Here is a 14,950-nt window from a genome sequence, read left to right as displayed (position 1 = left end):
ACAGGTGGAGGGAGAAAGCAGGTGAAATGAAAACATGTTAGAAACCCAGTAAGGTGACAACTAGTCAAGGATTAACATAATCATAGACACGGTATTAAATGTGTGGTTAGGGTTTGTTTCTTTTTCTGCAGCAGGTGGCTGAATGAGACTTGGACCTCTAACCTTTGCATTAAGAGCATCATGCTCTGCCCTGTTTACTTTAGACTCTGCTGTTGTGCTCATGAAACTTTACACTAATCCACTTGTCAACACTGGATAGACATTAGTTTGATGTTCTGAACTTTTCTGGGGCAGTTTTTGCTTAAAAACACATTGAATGGGTAAAGCTTCAGATTCCAACATCTGCGCAGATAAAAACTGTTTGACATAAAAGTTTTGTTTGCTGCTAAAACAAACAATAAAAATAAAGGTGAAGTCATGCAGATTTTACGTCCCTGGTAACAGCAGAGACGTAAATGACAACCAAAGAACCAACAAAGCCAAAGAGTTGTTGTTATCAATAAGAAAAGGCTTATTTTATAACAACAAAAGAAAACTGAATTTAATGAACACGGTGGGGGTGAGGATTGGACAAATTGGATGTGCCAAACAAATAAACTCAACAAAACTAAACCAGATCTCAGGTGCTGATCATTCAGTTGCTGAGTGAAGCCGGTGAGGTTGATCAGGTGATTAACTACAGAGGAACAAATCAAAAAGGAGTGAGGTCTCATGCTGTCAGCCATGTAACACAGAGTTGATTTTTATTTCCAGATGAGCTGGATTTATTTGCTGACCTGTAAGAAAAGTCAAGTCCATTCGTTTCCAGTTTCTTTTAAAGAAACAGATCCTGTCGACCTGAAACCTTGAAGAAGAGAGGAGAGGGTTTGATTATCAGGGAAATATGATACTTTTTTCTTCTTCACCTCGCCCAATTAAAGCATGCCCCTGTGTACTAGTGCTGTTCAATTAGGTCAGGAAGTCAAATGTGCATTTTTGGGGGTCATGCCCCTGATTGTGGCTGTGAGTTCAGAACGTTACCTCTTCACCTGGTTAACTTTTGCTCTTTCTTTCTTTCTCTATTTCCCGATCAGACTTTCTAATTCTCAATGTTCTTTCTGTCCCAGGTTCAGTGAATCCCATGTTTGTGAGGTTACCATGCGGAGGAATTGGGGTAAGTTCCTTGTTTTCCATTCACAAAATCATGCTCTAGTCATCTCACAAATATTCTCTCTGTAATGAGGTATTGGTCATTTGTGTTTCTGATACATTACTTGGAAATCGTCTGTGTTAGTCAAGATTGTTTATTCAGTGGAAAATTGTTGTAATAGACTATTAGGTTTTTACAGCATTGTGCTAATCTAATCAATACCCAGCTGGCATTGCTCCCTCTAACTCTGCAAAACAAATAGGCATAGTTTCAGAATCATCAAGTACTGGTACAATATCTGTGTGTCCCTTTGCTCACTCACTCTCTGCCCCCTGCCGAAATAATTTTTTCCTGTTTCACCAAACGAACACGCACACACAGATGTAACACACAAACATGCACACACAGATGTAACACACTCGCATACACACACAAACATGCACACACAGATGTAACACTCTAGAAAACACACACAAACACGCACACACAGACGTAACACACTAGCATACACACACAAACACGCACACACAGATGTAACACACTAGCATACACATACGAGCTCGCACACACACAAACACCGCCCGTCGAGGACCAGAGGCAACAAAAGCGGTTGCTTGCCTTTCCTCCGCGTTTGTAATTATATCCAGATGTTTTCAGGCATACGAGCTCTGTATTTATGTGTGTGTGCGTGTGTGTGTGCATTGATTTGGTGGGGGGTATGTTTTTGTTTGTGTGCAAAGCACTGTGTTTTAGGACGTGTGTGTGCTAATGCAATCATTTAGATGGTTAGTCAGAGTTGGAAGCGATGCCTTTTGAAACGGATATGTCTCACACCTGCCTGTATGTGTCTGTTTCTGCATCGTTGCTTGGGTTTTGTTGTTGCCTTCCCCCCCCCCCCCCCCCCCCCCCCCCCCCCCACCCACCCAAAGAACTAGTGCAGCTCCAGGCCTCCCACCCACCTTCACCTACTTCACCTTTTACTTGCTCTTTCTGCATCTCTAACTTTATTACATGCCATCCATACCTCCCAGCCCTCTTTTTCTTTCTTTTCCCCTCGTTTCACCCCCCCCCCCCCCCCCACTGCTGCTGCCTTGGTGGGAACAAGACGACTCTGGGGCTCCTTGCCTCTCTGTTATGCTCTTTATAACAGCAAATAGGTCTAAATTGTTGTCTTCCTGTCATACACACACTCACAAGTCACCCACACACCCATTTACAGAGGAAGGGGGCTGAAATTAGGCTGTCAGCCTGCGGAGAGCCGTCATTCCCTCATACCAGCACGTTCCCGCTCTTTTTCTTACCTCTGACACACACACTCACACGCACAAACAAAGACACACAATTCTTCCCTTTCACTTTTTCCTGACTTGCTTTTGTGCCACTCCTGGCTTAAGGCAAAATGCATTAACATGGGAAATAATAAACCACTCAGTGTCCTCATGCTGCTGTAGAACAGCATCAGTTTGTGCTCATTTACTTGACTTGTATGTATGATTCAGTTTCCCATTTCACTCACATGGCTCTTTATTTGTTTCCTCACTCAATCACTGACTGGACTTCTACGTAGTGTCTTCCTATCCTCGGTTTCTCTCGCTACACTCAGCACCATCTATCACTCAACAAGCACACTCTCTACCTCCTTTTTAGCTTTAAGTCTCTGGGAAATTCGGCACAGTTTTATTTCATGACAAAGTCCTTCTTGGCTCAGCTTAAAAAGAGACTTTTTTCTTCCGTGTGGATGTTATTATGGAGAACTCCTCCAGCCTTGATCACTCCCGTCACTGGAGACAAGAGGCTGGGTGTCTGAAAAGCTGTTAAGTCACTTAACAAGCTTACTAGGTTGAAGGAATGGGACTTGGTTAGTGCACAGCATGGCCAGTTAACGGTCAAAAAGGCGGTCGGTGTGGATGTAAAGGCCGGCTGCCTGACAGAGCAGGCTGACTGGCAGGTTAAAGTGAATATATTCAAACAAGAAAAAGTCCAGTGTTTTCTTTACATCTCTGGAATCAGCCCCTCCACACATGTGTGTACAGTTCAAACACACTGACACACGGACCTTCCTTTTCTTCTTTTCCTCTGCCAGCGTCTTCTCTCAGTGTTTATCATATCTTCCATCTGCCTGCAGTAACTGACATGCCTGACAGAGGGTGTGTATATTATCCTGTGCATGCCCCTGCTTAAAATCAATCCCATAGAATTTTTTGGTTCCTTGGGTTTGTAATGCATGCATGTGTATGTACTGTTGTGTTTGGGGCAGAGGGCCAAGCATGACTCAGCATTAATCAGGCTTGACCAGTAAATGTAGGGCTTACTCCAAACAAACTCAAATACATTCAGTCAGTTCTAAAACCTTATTCATGACAAACGATGATAATCTTAAATTGCCATCATCCATTTTTTACTAATTTACTCGATCAATATGCTCGCTATTCTATTTTAGTCACTCTTAGTAGATGACGTTTTGACCATTTGCCTGTATGAGTAAGCTTCTAAATATGTGTTGCTGCCTCACAGATTCTCTTTCTATTGTTTTCTGTTCATGTCAGTGAAAACATGTTCCAGCAGTCTCTAAATTGCCACTTTCAAAGACTTTGACTCAGAGAAATGACACAAGCCAAATAATAGCAAACGTTCTCAAAGTTTTACAGCCAATCAAACATCCTTAAATAAATGGAAAACAGAACAAGGTAACAGACTTTATCTGCCTTTAAAAAAAAAACAATATGTGTGTGTTTGTGTTTTGTAGGTGGACAGTGACACTATTTGGAATGAGGTCCATTCATCCAGTGCAGCTCGACTGGCCGTCGGCTCCGTGGTGGAGCTGGTCTTCAAAGTAGCATCTGGAGAACTGAAGGTAAGCTGGGATACTGTGTGGAGACCATTGAGCAGCAAAGTCCCAGCTGTTTGTTTGGTATTAAGATTACAAAAGGATGTTGTTTGTTTCAACCTATTATTTGCCATTTATGTGTTTGACAACCTTTAAGAAGGAGCCAACATGAAAAAAGCTCAGATTGGATCCATTCAAAAGAAATCTGCAACTAGATCTTTTGAGTTTCTTTTTACTGTCTTTTGATAAATTTCAACACAAAGTTAACGCTCTTTGAACATGCACTATTGTATACTTGTTGTGTTAATCCAAATATTCAAAATGCATTAACTATATATCACTAGTAAATGGAAGCAATATCCTAAAGTGTTGAACTATCCATCCTCTCCCCCAAAAAATCAAGAAAAAAGTAAAGTTACTTTCCTTCCAGAAACATCCATACCAAAGTCTCGTTAGCACCTTCCAGACACAAGTCCCCTCCCCCGTCATGCCTTGCCCACCAGCCAGCCTTCCTGTGTCTGTGGCAAAAGCAGCTTACTGTTTGAACCCAGCAGGGAGGCCCGGCGCACGGGCACCGCAAACGCCAACAGACCCCGCTAACAGGCCTGCTTTATTGGCATTACACCACAACCACCTGCAGAGCAGCAGTCGCACTTTGCGTTAGCTTAGCACCAACACACCACAGACTAATGACGGTACTCTGCGTGACAGTACCACATAAATCGAAAAACACACATGGATTTTAGATTTGTGTTCCAGTGTTTATAACCTCTTCTACATGTTTGAATTATTACTATGAAGTTAAAATGGTGTCATCTTTTGTTTGATACAGAAAGTTTGATTAGGAATATCTGAGCTTAATAGGAAAACATAATGGCTCAAACACACAGGAGGGAAAACACTCTGAAACTTACTGTAGGTCAAAGTTCACAGGTATTGACTTGCCCTCAGCTTAACCAGATCTTAACACTTACTCACTCTATCTACACATTCGTACACACACTCTTGCAGACACACACACATGCTCCTGCACATGCTTACACATACAGATGGTCCTTTGAGGATCCTTCACAGCAAAATGACCAAATTCCACCTGCACCAGCAACTCTCTGAACTCCACAGAATGCCATAAATCTACTCCACACTCACACGTCTGTTACTCCATCTGCTTCTCTCTCTCTCTCTCTCTCTCCCTCCATACATCTATTTTGATCCATTGTTATTTTTCCTCTGCATAGAGAAAGAACTACACCTTCTCTTTGTATCTCATACACCTTCTTACACAGTGTAACATGCAGCCAGCCTTAACGGAGCGTCTTCAAACCAGCTGAGGCAGTTGTCTCTACAATAAACTCCCGGCCGGCTGCTAATCCACAGCAGCTGACTCAACATCATTAGCCCAGCCTGCTTCGCTCTACATCAGCCTGAACATCTATCTAATGTCCCCACGTAGTAGTCGGAGACCCAAAAAGCAGTTGCTGGGAGTCCCGCTGGTCTCTGCCTTAAGAAAGCTCCCCTTAGTTGACCCGATGTTAGCATCTGTTTCTGTGTGTGTACATGCACACTTTGGCATTACTCGTCCACTGAGAAACAGATATTTAACTTAGGATGTGACATTTTTAGGAAAATAGTTGTGAGGGAAACAGGTTTGCTGGTGAATTATTTCTCCTTTAAATGATGTAGTTATGTTGTTTTGCTTTGTGCATCAACACCATCCTGAGAGGAGGACCGGATGATAAGAAAAAGCAAGGGAGATGTATCAGCATTATCCAATACCTCAGTCTTAGATAAGGGAAACATATTATCAGTAGAGGGTTTAGGTCTGTTTATTAACCACTGTTTGAATCATGCTGTATATCAAATGTTTTTTTTTGTTTTTTTCCTGTCAGAATGGTTTTGCTGTAGTTCGACCACCAGGACACCATGCAGAGGAGAGCACGCCCATGTAAGTATAAAAGCACATTTATCAGAAGTTTCTCAATGTCTTTATTTTCTTATGCAGTTTTTCCTCGTTTCATACATTGTCTTATTTTACCGCTCTCTGACCATTTTCAGGGGGTTCTGCTACTTCAACTCCGTCGCCATAGCTGTCAAGCTGCTGCAGCAGAGGCTCAATGTCAGCAAAATCCTCATCGTGGACTGGGTGAGTTCCTCTGACACCCAGCGGGTGCTTAAATTCACACCTTTGTAAATAATAAAACAAAAACTATGGTCTTGACCTGCTCTTTATGAAAAGAGTCTTGAGGTAGAATTTATTTTGAATTGGCTTGATACAAATAAAGATAGATTACAACCTAGCATAAAAGCCTTGAAAACATGGACTTGAGGTATTGATGCAACATTGAAGAGGGATTCTTTTGATCACCTCAAAGAATAGATTTTAACAGAAGAATCTGAAGAGAGGACAGCTGCTGTCACACTATCAGATGTAAAATATCTTCTTCTGCTTACAACTAAAGGGAGGGATTACATTGACTGTTGATAAATCTTTTTGCACATGTTTTTAATTTAAAAGATCCAGAATATAAATAGGAAGTAATGCAAAGAATAAATGAATAAAGATCCCCCATGGGGAATGTCATTGTCTCTTCAGGTATTATACTGATGGAAATAACTCCAACAAATAGTAAATCACATACCAACTTTGTTCCTCCAAAAAATAACAGCTGGACTTGGTGACTTCCATACCAATATGTCTTTAAGTAACACTGTGCACAAGGCATCTCATGACCTTTAGGGCCTTTACATTTTCTGGCGGTAAGGATAAAAGACAATCAGGTGCTATGAGAATTTAAAATCAACCGTGTGTTGTCCCTTCTGCTCTCTGTTTTTGCAATGTGAGGAGTGAAGAACAGGGTAGGCAGGATAATGTGTAAAAGAAAACATATTCAAACCCAAGAATACATGTATGTTTCTGTAAGGTCACACAAGTTCAGACTATTAAAAACAAAGCAACAGACTGGACCTGTACACTGCTCTGGTTTTGAGATGAATAATAGGGCTTCAAATATTGGCTATTCAGGTCAGACACTGTCCTTTTTTCAAAAGCGAGACAGTAATCTATAAGAAGGTATGACAAAGCCTGGTCCATGTCTAGGAGCACTGGACTGGTCATGGCCATTCCTTAAAGCCTTTGAAGGGCCTTTTCATTTCCTCTCTGTCTGTCACAGGGGGACATTTAGTGCAGCCAGCGAGCTCATTGTCATGCCACTCAGCCTCCAGCCGACAGGGACATTTTTAGGATGAGTGTATTAAAGCATTCTTGGGACACAGACAATGAGGTCATTTAATTGATGTCGTGTTGTTGACAAATGTGAGCAACAATTGAAGTTCAATGCTTTATTGAATCCTGCTAACCATCCCTTTTTGTCATCAAAGCAGAGTACAGCTGAGAGACAGATTTGAGTGTCTGGAAGTATTGCAGTTTCTCAGCATCATTCAGCTGGTCTTTCTTCCAAAATCATCTGATGTCTTTTGGTTGACTAGACTCGACTTTTGTTACACTGTGTGTGTAATGTTCAGTCTCCCTAACCTTTGTCATGTTTCTAGGACGTTCACCACGGAAATGGCACCCAGCAGGCCTTCTACAGCGACCCCAGTGTCCTCTACCTGTCACTGCATCGCTATGACGATGGGAACTTCTTTCCTGGCAGTGGAGCTCCTGATGAGGTTGGCAGTAGTTGATCTCTCTTCCTACATGCTTATCTATTCATCTTAATGTCTGCAGATAAAGTAACCTAGGTGTGTGTCTTTGTGTGTGTTGTAGGTGGGCACTGGAGCAGGTGTAGGATTCAATGTGAACATGGCCTTTACTGGAGGACTGGAGCCACCCATGGGTGATGCAGAGTACCTGGCTGCATTCAGGTAAGACAGTGATAACACCTGCTTCTTTATAGTTCATTTATGTTTGAATGGTTGGACTGTAGGTTTCATTGGAAAGTGTCTTGGAGGAAAGGCAGTGCAGAGGTCGACAGTGATCTATTGGGGGCTGTTCACTAGGTAGGGAGCTACTCCTCATGCCATGCCTGATTCCAATTAGGTGCACTTTATCTGGCTATTTTTAACCTGTTGCCCAGACACACACAGCTTGAAAGACCTACAAGTGTATAGGCATGGACTCACCACGGACATGAACATGTCTCACACACATATTTGGATCACACAGCTGGTGAGGAGCAGGTCTGGATTGGTTCCAGTGCTCTTTGAAGATGAACTCACATTTGAGTCCGTGTGTCCATCTGGCCTGGGCCAAACCCATCAAACTGACAGGCCACTGTCCTTTGGCAGCTTCTGGCACGCAAACCCCCGGAAGCACACCTTTTCCCATTAATGCACCCCAGACCCCTGCGTTTTAACCATACTTCTCTGGAGTTTGTTTTTCCCATCTTATCCTCCTCTTTCTATGCTTGTATGGTTATGCACTGTTGACAGTCTATGGATATCATCCTACAGACAGTTTTTGTGATGCATCACTAAAATAGCACAGTAAGCCTCACACACATTTGTAAAACTACCTTTCTCTGATTATAGTAACATAAGAATAGAATCAACAAGGATACACTGATTGTATCAACCAGAGTATTAACCATGAAAAAGCGAGAGGTCCAAACTCTCTCACTTTTTCCCCTGTTAAAATCAATTTCTGGTCAAGCTCTTACATTCTGTAATTCAGGGTTTTCTGTTAAGGTATGACTGAAGGATACAAGAAAAGACCAAAACACAGACAAAAAATATATATTTTTACAATTTGGATTATTTCCCGCAATTTTTTCAACAATTTATTCAAGTGATATAGACTTAGGTCGGTGTTGAAGATTGGCCTTCCCAAGTTTCCATTAGTTTGCAGTTATCTGGTATAAAAACAAACTCAGTCTATCTTCTTTGGGCATTACTCTAGCATTTAAAAATGTAACATTCATAAAATTGACATGTTGAACCTGGTTAAGTTCCCCTTTTATTCTTTTTAAGACATTGATGAAGATATTTCCTCTGTAATCGAGCTGATCGGTACACATTTAATCTAATCAGTATTGCACCATGCTACAGTTAAACCAGCAAATACAAATTCAAATTGCACTGTGCAAAAACAAGAAACCACTTTATTATACAGTCGTTTGGGTGCATGTATGTTTGTTCAGGAGAGCATGCATCCATATGAGTGAACATGCATGTGGAGAGGGTTGTAGTGTGTTTGTGTGTTCTGTTTATGTAATTGTATGCTATTAAATCAGAGTTCTTGGCATTATGGAACAGATCTAAAGATAAAAAGTGAAGGCAAACCAGAGGTTTGGGTGGGTATCACCTCAGACCTTGGCGCCATTAATCCCCTGAGGCTGTAGCAGCATTGCAAAATTCATAGGTCCCACAGGACAACAGCAGACCTGTCTCACAGCTCATAGATTAACTACACACACACATAAGCATTTACCACACATATACACACAGAGGTGCAACATGCTTTGGCCGAAACATACATGATGGTGCATGAATATCTACAAAAACAGGGAGAAGCAGACCAAAAAATTGCTTACACCTGCATTTTTTACATCAGCTTGACTACCATTAACAACCACCTCCAGATACATGTTCATAGACACCTGATACACACAGTCTCTCTCTCTCTTTGGCTTTCAGCATCATTGATTATCTGTGTGTTGTGGTCCTTTCTGCTCAGTCTTCGGGAAGGGATGCGTGCCTTGCAGTCGGCACCTTCCCATTCCTCTGCTGGCCTGTGCCACGTTGCATTTGCAGGGGATCAAATCTTAGTCTCTAGAAAGCACACAGAAAAAAGATAAGAAAATTGGCCCTAATGAAAACCAGAGGCACCGTCTCTCTCTCTCTTTCTCTAGCTCTCTCTCTCCCCTCCTTCTTTCACTCCCTCTTCTGCCATGAACTTGGAAAGACGAGAGAGGAGGAGAATTAAAGTTAATTCAAACCAGCTTTCCGCAGCGCCAGATGACAGGGCTTTGAAGTGTAAGTGTGCGTGTGTGAGTTTTTCGCTCTTATTCTCTCTCTCCTCTCCAGCTCTCCCCTTCTTTTTTTATGAACGGAGGAGGAAAGCCTTGAGCTCAGCAGTTTAACCATTTGTTGACTGGTTTGATAAACACTGCTCCCTGCTAAGGACAGAGTTTGTGTTTTCTTCTTAAAGGGGCCTTACCTTAGTCACCTGCACCAAAATGCACTGGTGATGCTGAACGGTAATTACTCCTGGCTCATAGATTCCCTTGCCTATCAAGAATTATAAATAAAAGCGCAGGAATAATCTGCTATTTGAAGTTATTTTTGCTAGATATTGGCAGATTTAATCGTCTTTATTTCTATAAACCCTTCAAAGACCTTATCAGGTTATATCTGTGTCAGAAAAATAAACTGTTTTGCAAAGATCCCTAGTTTATTGTATTGCATATACACAAAACAAACTTTTGGAACTTCAATTTTAAATCTGATATTTACTTTGAAATATTACCAGTAAATCCCATATATACAGCCTGTGGTCCACCACCAATGCCACATTTCTTCCCTCCATGTTTGAAACCTTGAGTACACTGGATTAGAAGGCATAATCAAGATGTGGAAAAGCCGAAATTATGGGCCAGAGTAATTACACAAAGATGAGTAGTCCCCAGAGAGGAAGTTTTCCTTGGCTCAGAAAATCACAGCCATGCCAAGATCTACTACTGAATTAACCTGAGTACATTTGTGTACTCTTGAAATCATGTTGGAAGATAATTGCCAAAAACGCAGTGTGCTCATCAGGATCAAAAGAGGGGTAATTAGTCCGAGTAAAAGAAAAGGGAAACAGGGCCTTTTTTGTGAGGCTTAGCTTAGTGAGGATAGAAGTCTATAGAATACAGTCTATGTGTGGAGGGTTTGATGGGCATAGGAGGATATGGTGTTGTGATTTATCAGGGAGAACAATTATTCATGTGCCGTGTCCATACACTGTATAAAACATGGACGTAGTTTCTGTGACATCATCCATTGGTTTCTGAAGAGGCATTCTGAATCCCAAAAATGGCGGTCACCATGTGGGAAATCCTGTCTCAACCTTATTGTCGATCAATCTAGTTGCAAGCACAAAGGTGTATTTGAGGCAGGCCTTAAGCCTCTTGGCAAACAGGTACAACTCACTCACCTATCGGTCAACTCAGCCATTCCCCTTATTATGCAAACCCAGGAATAACTCTGAGGCTTAATATAATACGAACAAATAAGTTGTAAAATTCCACAGAACTAAATGAATGGATTTTAACAATCACACTCGATTCCCACTTTTTCAATCAAACAATCACAAGCCCACACCCAGCGTTCCTCGGCTGATACTTAACTTTTTACATGTGCACCTGTTGCTAGGTAAATCAAACATTGCTAAACAACTTTTCAACTGGTGCTTACCCCAATGATTCCCCTCACACTTAAATGTAGCCGTGAGACAGGCAGCAGTGGTTAGGATTGCAACGTCTTCATGCAGGATGTCCTGTAGCTCACAGCGTCGTAAACTCTCCCCTCCATCAATTAACAGAAAGGCTTTTTCATCTCCACATACGAAGCCTCTGATTCAAGGATAATTGGTCATCCCCAAACCACTGGTTTCCCTTTGTGCCAGTCTGCTAATTGATTGCTAAGGGGTTTTATCCCTTAAATCTCTGGATAAAATTGAAGGGGATGGGGGCTGGAACTGTTGACGTGAGCATTTTTTATCATAATGACCAGAGCTGAAGCGGTCTGCGTTAAGGGCTTGAGGAGGGGGGCATGGGACCCCTCAGTAGGTTCCTCTGCAGTCAATGTTTCTCAATGCACTGTGTCAGCCCATATGCAGGCCTCTGGCCTACACCCTTTAGTGTGGGGTCTTACAGTATATGTCCAAAATGTTGATGAACCAAACCTGTGGGTGAATGTTAGTTTTTGTTTGGTAGGAAAAGTTTTAAACAAAGCCTGAAAAATACAAAGAAATGACAAACTTGATACATTTACCATATTTTTACAAAATCCTTATTGGTTTCCAAAAATGTTGTTTCTTTTGTTGAATGCCATTTGATAAAAAAGCATTTCTTTTTTTCTCACCAAAGCCTCTTGTGAAGGCCTTGCCCTCTTAAATGTATCGCTGTGTCTTTATCTCTCTTACTTAAGCTTGTTTTTCCATCCTTCTCCATAGTCTTCTTACATGATGTTTTCCTCTGAAATGTTGCCAGATGCATGCTAGCACACAGTGACGCACACAATCAGTGCATCCTTGCTGTCTGGGACTCCCAAAAGTTTCTAATACTACCTCCCGCCTCTCCCTCAGACAGCTGTGTGTACGTATGAGTGTGGTGTTGTGGTGGGGGGTGTGGTGTGCACAGTTAAGGGTTATAATTTGGTGGTGAACATGAGATGGAAAAACTGTTGGCCTCCGGAGTTCAGGGCACGCTGCTTGCCCGCAGCCAGCAAACCAGCACTGTGTTCCTGAGGTCAGCAAAGTACAGAGGACCTATGACAGAACCCTGTGGTACTTCGTCACTTGCAGCCCTCACAAAAACACTGTTTGCCCATATATCCAAGACCCCCCCTACAGAAACTGAGCTAGTCAGAGGAAACCATTGTTTTGCTATCTGGGAAGTCCCATCCTAAATCATATTAACCAGAAAACTTTGACACATACTTTTATACAGCTGAGCCTCTAGTGTGCCAACCCCAGTATAAAAGACTAGTCCGTATTCTGTATAACTGATGCCTTATTTACAGCTATCCTTAAAAATACAGAGAAGTTAGGAAATTAACTGTTGAATCATTGTGTTTTTAAGCAATATAGAAATTCCATTGTTTATGACTTGAATATTTTTTTCAAATAAAAAGTTGGGTTCAGTACTTGAACAAATAAGTGAAGCTTATAAATTCAGAATAGTCCAGTTTTATGTGGTCCAATGTTCTTGTGCCAAACTCTGTAGGTGCTACATGCCTACACTTCATGTTGTTTTTATCAAACGGGGTCACCATATAAAACTGGACTGGATTTTCCAGCCACAACTTGCAGTGAATCATAGCACAGTACCCCGCTGTTGATTAGATTTATGGATGTATGACACAATGCGCACAAGAACTCCCTCCCTGCCAGCTGTGTGTTAGATGGAGGTTGTAAACAAACAGCCCTCATTCACCACACCCATTCAGTGTTCATATTTCAAAAACATACACACATGCAATCTTAAGTTGTCTTTTTATTTCTCCTTTTTACTTAAAGGGATACTTCACCCGTTGAAACATGAATCTTTATTGACATTGGGTCATTTATGTAGTAGAAATGTGAAATACATTTTGAAGTTGGTGCCTTCTTGGCTGAGAAAAGGCAGAAAGTGTCTTTTTGGCTCATGTGGATGAAAGACACCAAATCCCAGAATGCACAGCACTGCAGGCCACTCCCACTAAGGTCCGCGATTTCAGAATCAGAAATACTTTATTAATCCCAGAGGGAAATTCGATCGTTATAGTTTCTCCAAAATATACAATACAGCAGTAGAAATGTAGTAATAAAAACATTTACAGACATACCGAGTTTTGTTTACCAGACTAGCAGACTACCAGTCCGCCCCAGCTCGAGCCGGCCCGGGCTCCTCGTCCTCACTGCCGCCGACAGGCAGGCCTTATGTCACAACTGCTGAGCATGCCACTTAGAAATACAGAACTTTCCAGTCTCAGGGGGAAATGAGGGCTGGATGCACGACCATTCGAAAATACTTCCAGTTTCCTACTGAAACAATGCTTAATGCAAAGGATGTTATAGTGTGGTGCTTCCTCCAAATTTTCAAACTTCCAAACTTTACTTCAAAGGAGTATATGGACATTTCCTCTGCCACACACAGAATGTTTACACTAACTCATTACAAAAAAAAGGCCATGAAAGAAGTGAAACTCATACACAACCAAAAGTGTGGCAGCATCTCAGGCTGGTAACACCAAATACCAAAGTCCTCTTAAAGGAAGAACACATTTTATAGAAGGTTCATAAAGGTTGAAGCGAGTGCTGCACTGGGTCCAAAAATTTAGAAGAATCAGGTGCTCTTCAAGCATAGGGGACTGAGGTCAAATAGCTAATAAATAAATGACAGTCCTGAATTTATTACAAACAAAGTTCATTGTGAAGAAAAGGCAATCTGAAAGTCAGAGGCACTCTGATGCAGTATACATTTTTCTTGTTTCTTTACTTTACAAAGGATTGTAATGCTGCATCAGAGTGCCTCAAACTTTCAATTTAGACTGCCTTTTCTTTACAATGAACTTTGTAATCAGGAAAATTATTTATTTGTTAGCTATAAACATATTTTAGTTTAGTTCAGTCCCATGAACTCCTCATTAGTTGTCTTCTAGCTTTCTGAGGTGACAGAGTTCATTATATGTTTAGATTGTCTGTTGAAAACCATAGAATTTCTTGGTTATTATAAACCCAGCTTACCTGTTGTTTATCTGAATATGGGACTTAAATTCTAAAGTTTGTCAACTACACATGCGATAGTGGATGAAGTGCTTCAGTTCTTGGACCTCTTTTATTTCAGACTATATACTGTATGGTTTTGAATTTCACATTATTTTTGTTTAACATGGCATGGACATTTGCTGAATCTGCGTACATCTTAATGTTGACCTTTCCTCCAGTGTAATGGCACAGTTCTTCTTTTCAGAGATAGGCTGCTTCTTTAACTTTTAACTTAACCATTCATACATTATTTTGTTGTCGTTATTTTCTCCCTCTGGTTACTCTAGGACGGTGGTCATGCCTATCGCCAATGAGTTTGCCCCAGACGTTGTTCTGGTATCTTCAGGCTTTGATGCAGTTGACGGACATGCTTCACCTCTGGGAGGATACAAACTGAAAGCTAAATGTAAGTGCAGGCCACAGCTACCAACTTAAACCAGAGATACAATTTATCAAAAAAAGAATGCATGCATCTCACAGTCGCACACAAGTCATTTGTGTTTTTCTCCTATGCAATACAATACAATTTTTGAGAGCAGGAAAG

The 14,950-nt window shown here is 41.4% G+C and overlaps 1 protein-coding gene across 5 annotated transcripts in view; it reads left to right on the top strand.

Annotated features, from left to right (window-relative positions):
* Positions 1-14,950, top strand: part of hdac4 (histone deacetylase 4) — a 132,078-nt gene that overhangs the window by 100,439 nt on the left and 16,689 nt on the right. For all 5 annotated transcript variants that reach the window (XM_061053817.1, XM_061053818.1, XM_061053816.1 and 2 more), the window contains 7 exons: positions 1,107-1,153; positions 3,876-3,983; positions 5,846-5,901; positions 6,012-6,099; positions 7,506-7,625; positions 7,723-7,820; positions 14,694-14,812. In XM_061053817.1, coding sequence (XP_060909800.1) covers positions 1,107-1,153; positions 3,876-3,983; positions 5,846-5,901; positions 6,012-6,099; positions 7,506-7,625; positions 7,723-7,820; positions 14,694-14,812 — 636 coding nt within the window. The remainder of the gene's footprint in view (positions 1-1,106; positions 1,154-3,875; positions 3,984-5,845; positions 5,902-6,011; positions 6,100-7,505; positions 7,626-7,722; positions 7,821-14,693; positions 14,813-14,950) is intronic.

Source organism: Labrus mixtus, chromosome 13 (assembly GCF_963584025.1).
Source record: "Labrus mixtus chromosome 13, fLabMix1.1, whole genome shotgun sequence".
In the NCBI taxonomy this organism is placed as follows: domain Eukaryota; kingdom Metazoa; phylum Chordata; class Actinopteri; order Labriformes; family Labridae; genus Labrus; species Labrus mixtus.
This window is presented reverse-complemented; position numbering and strand designations above follow the sequence as displayed.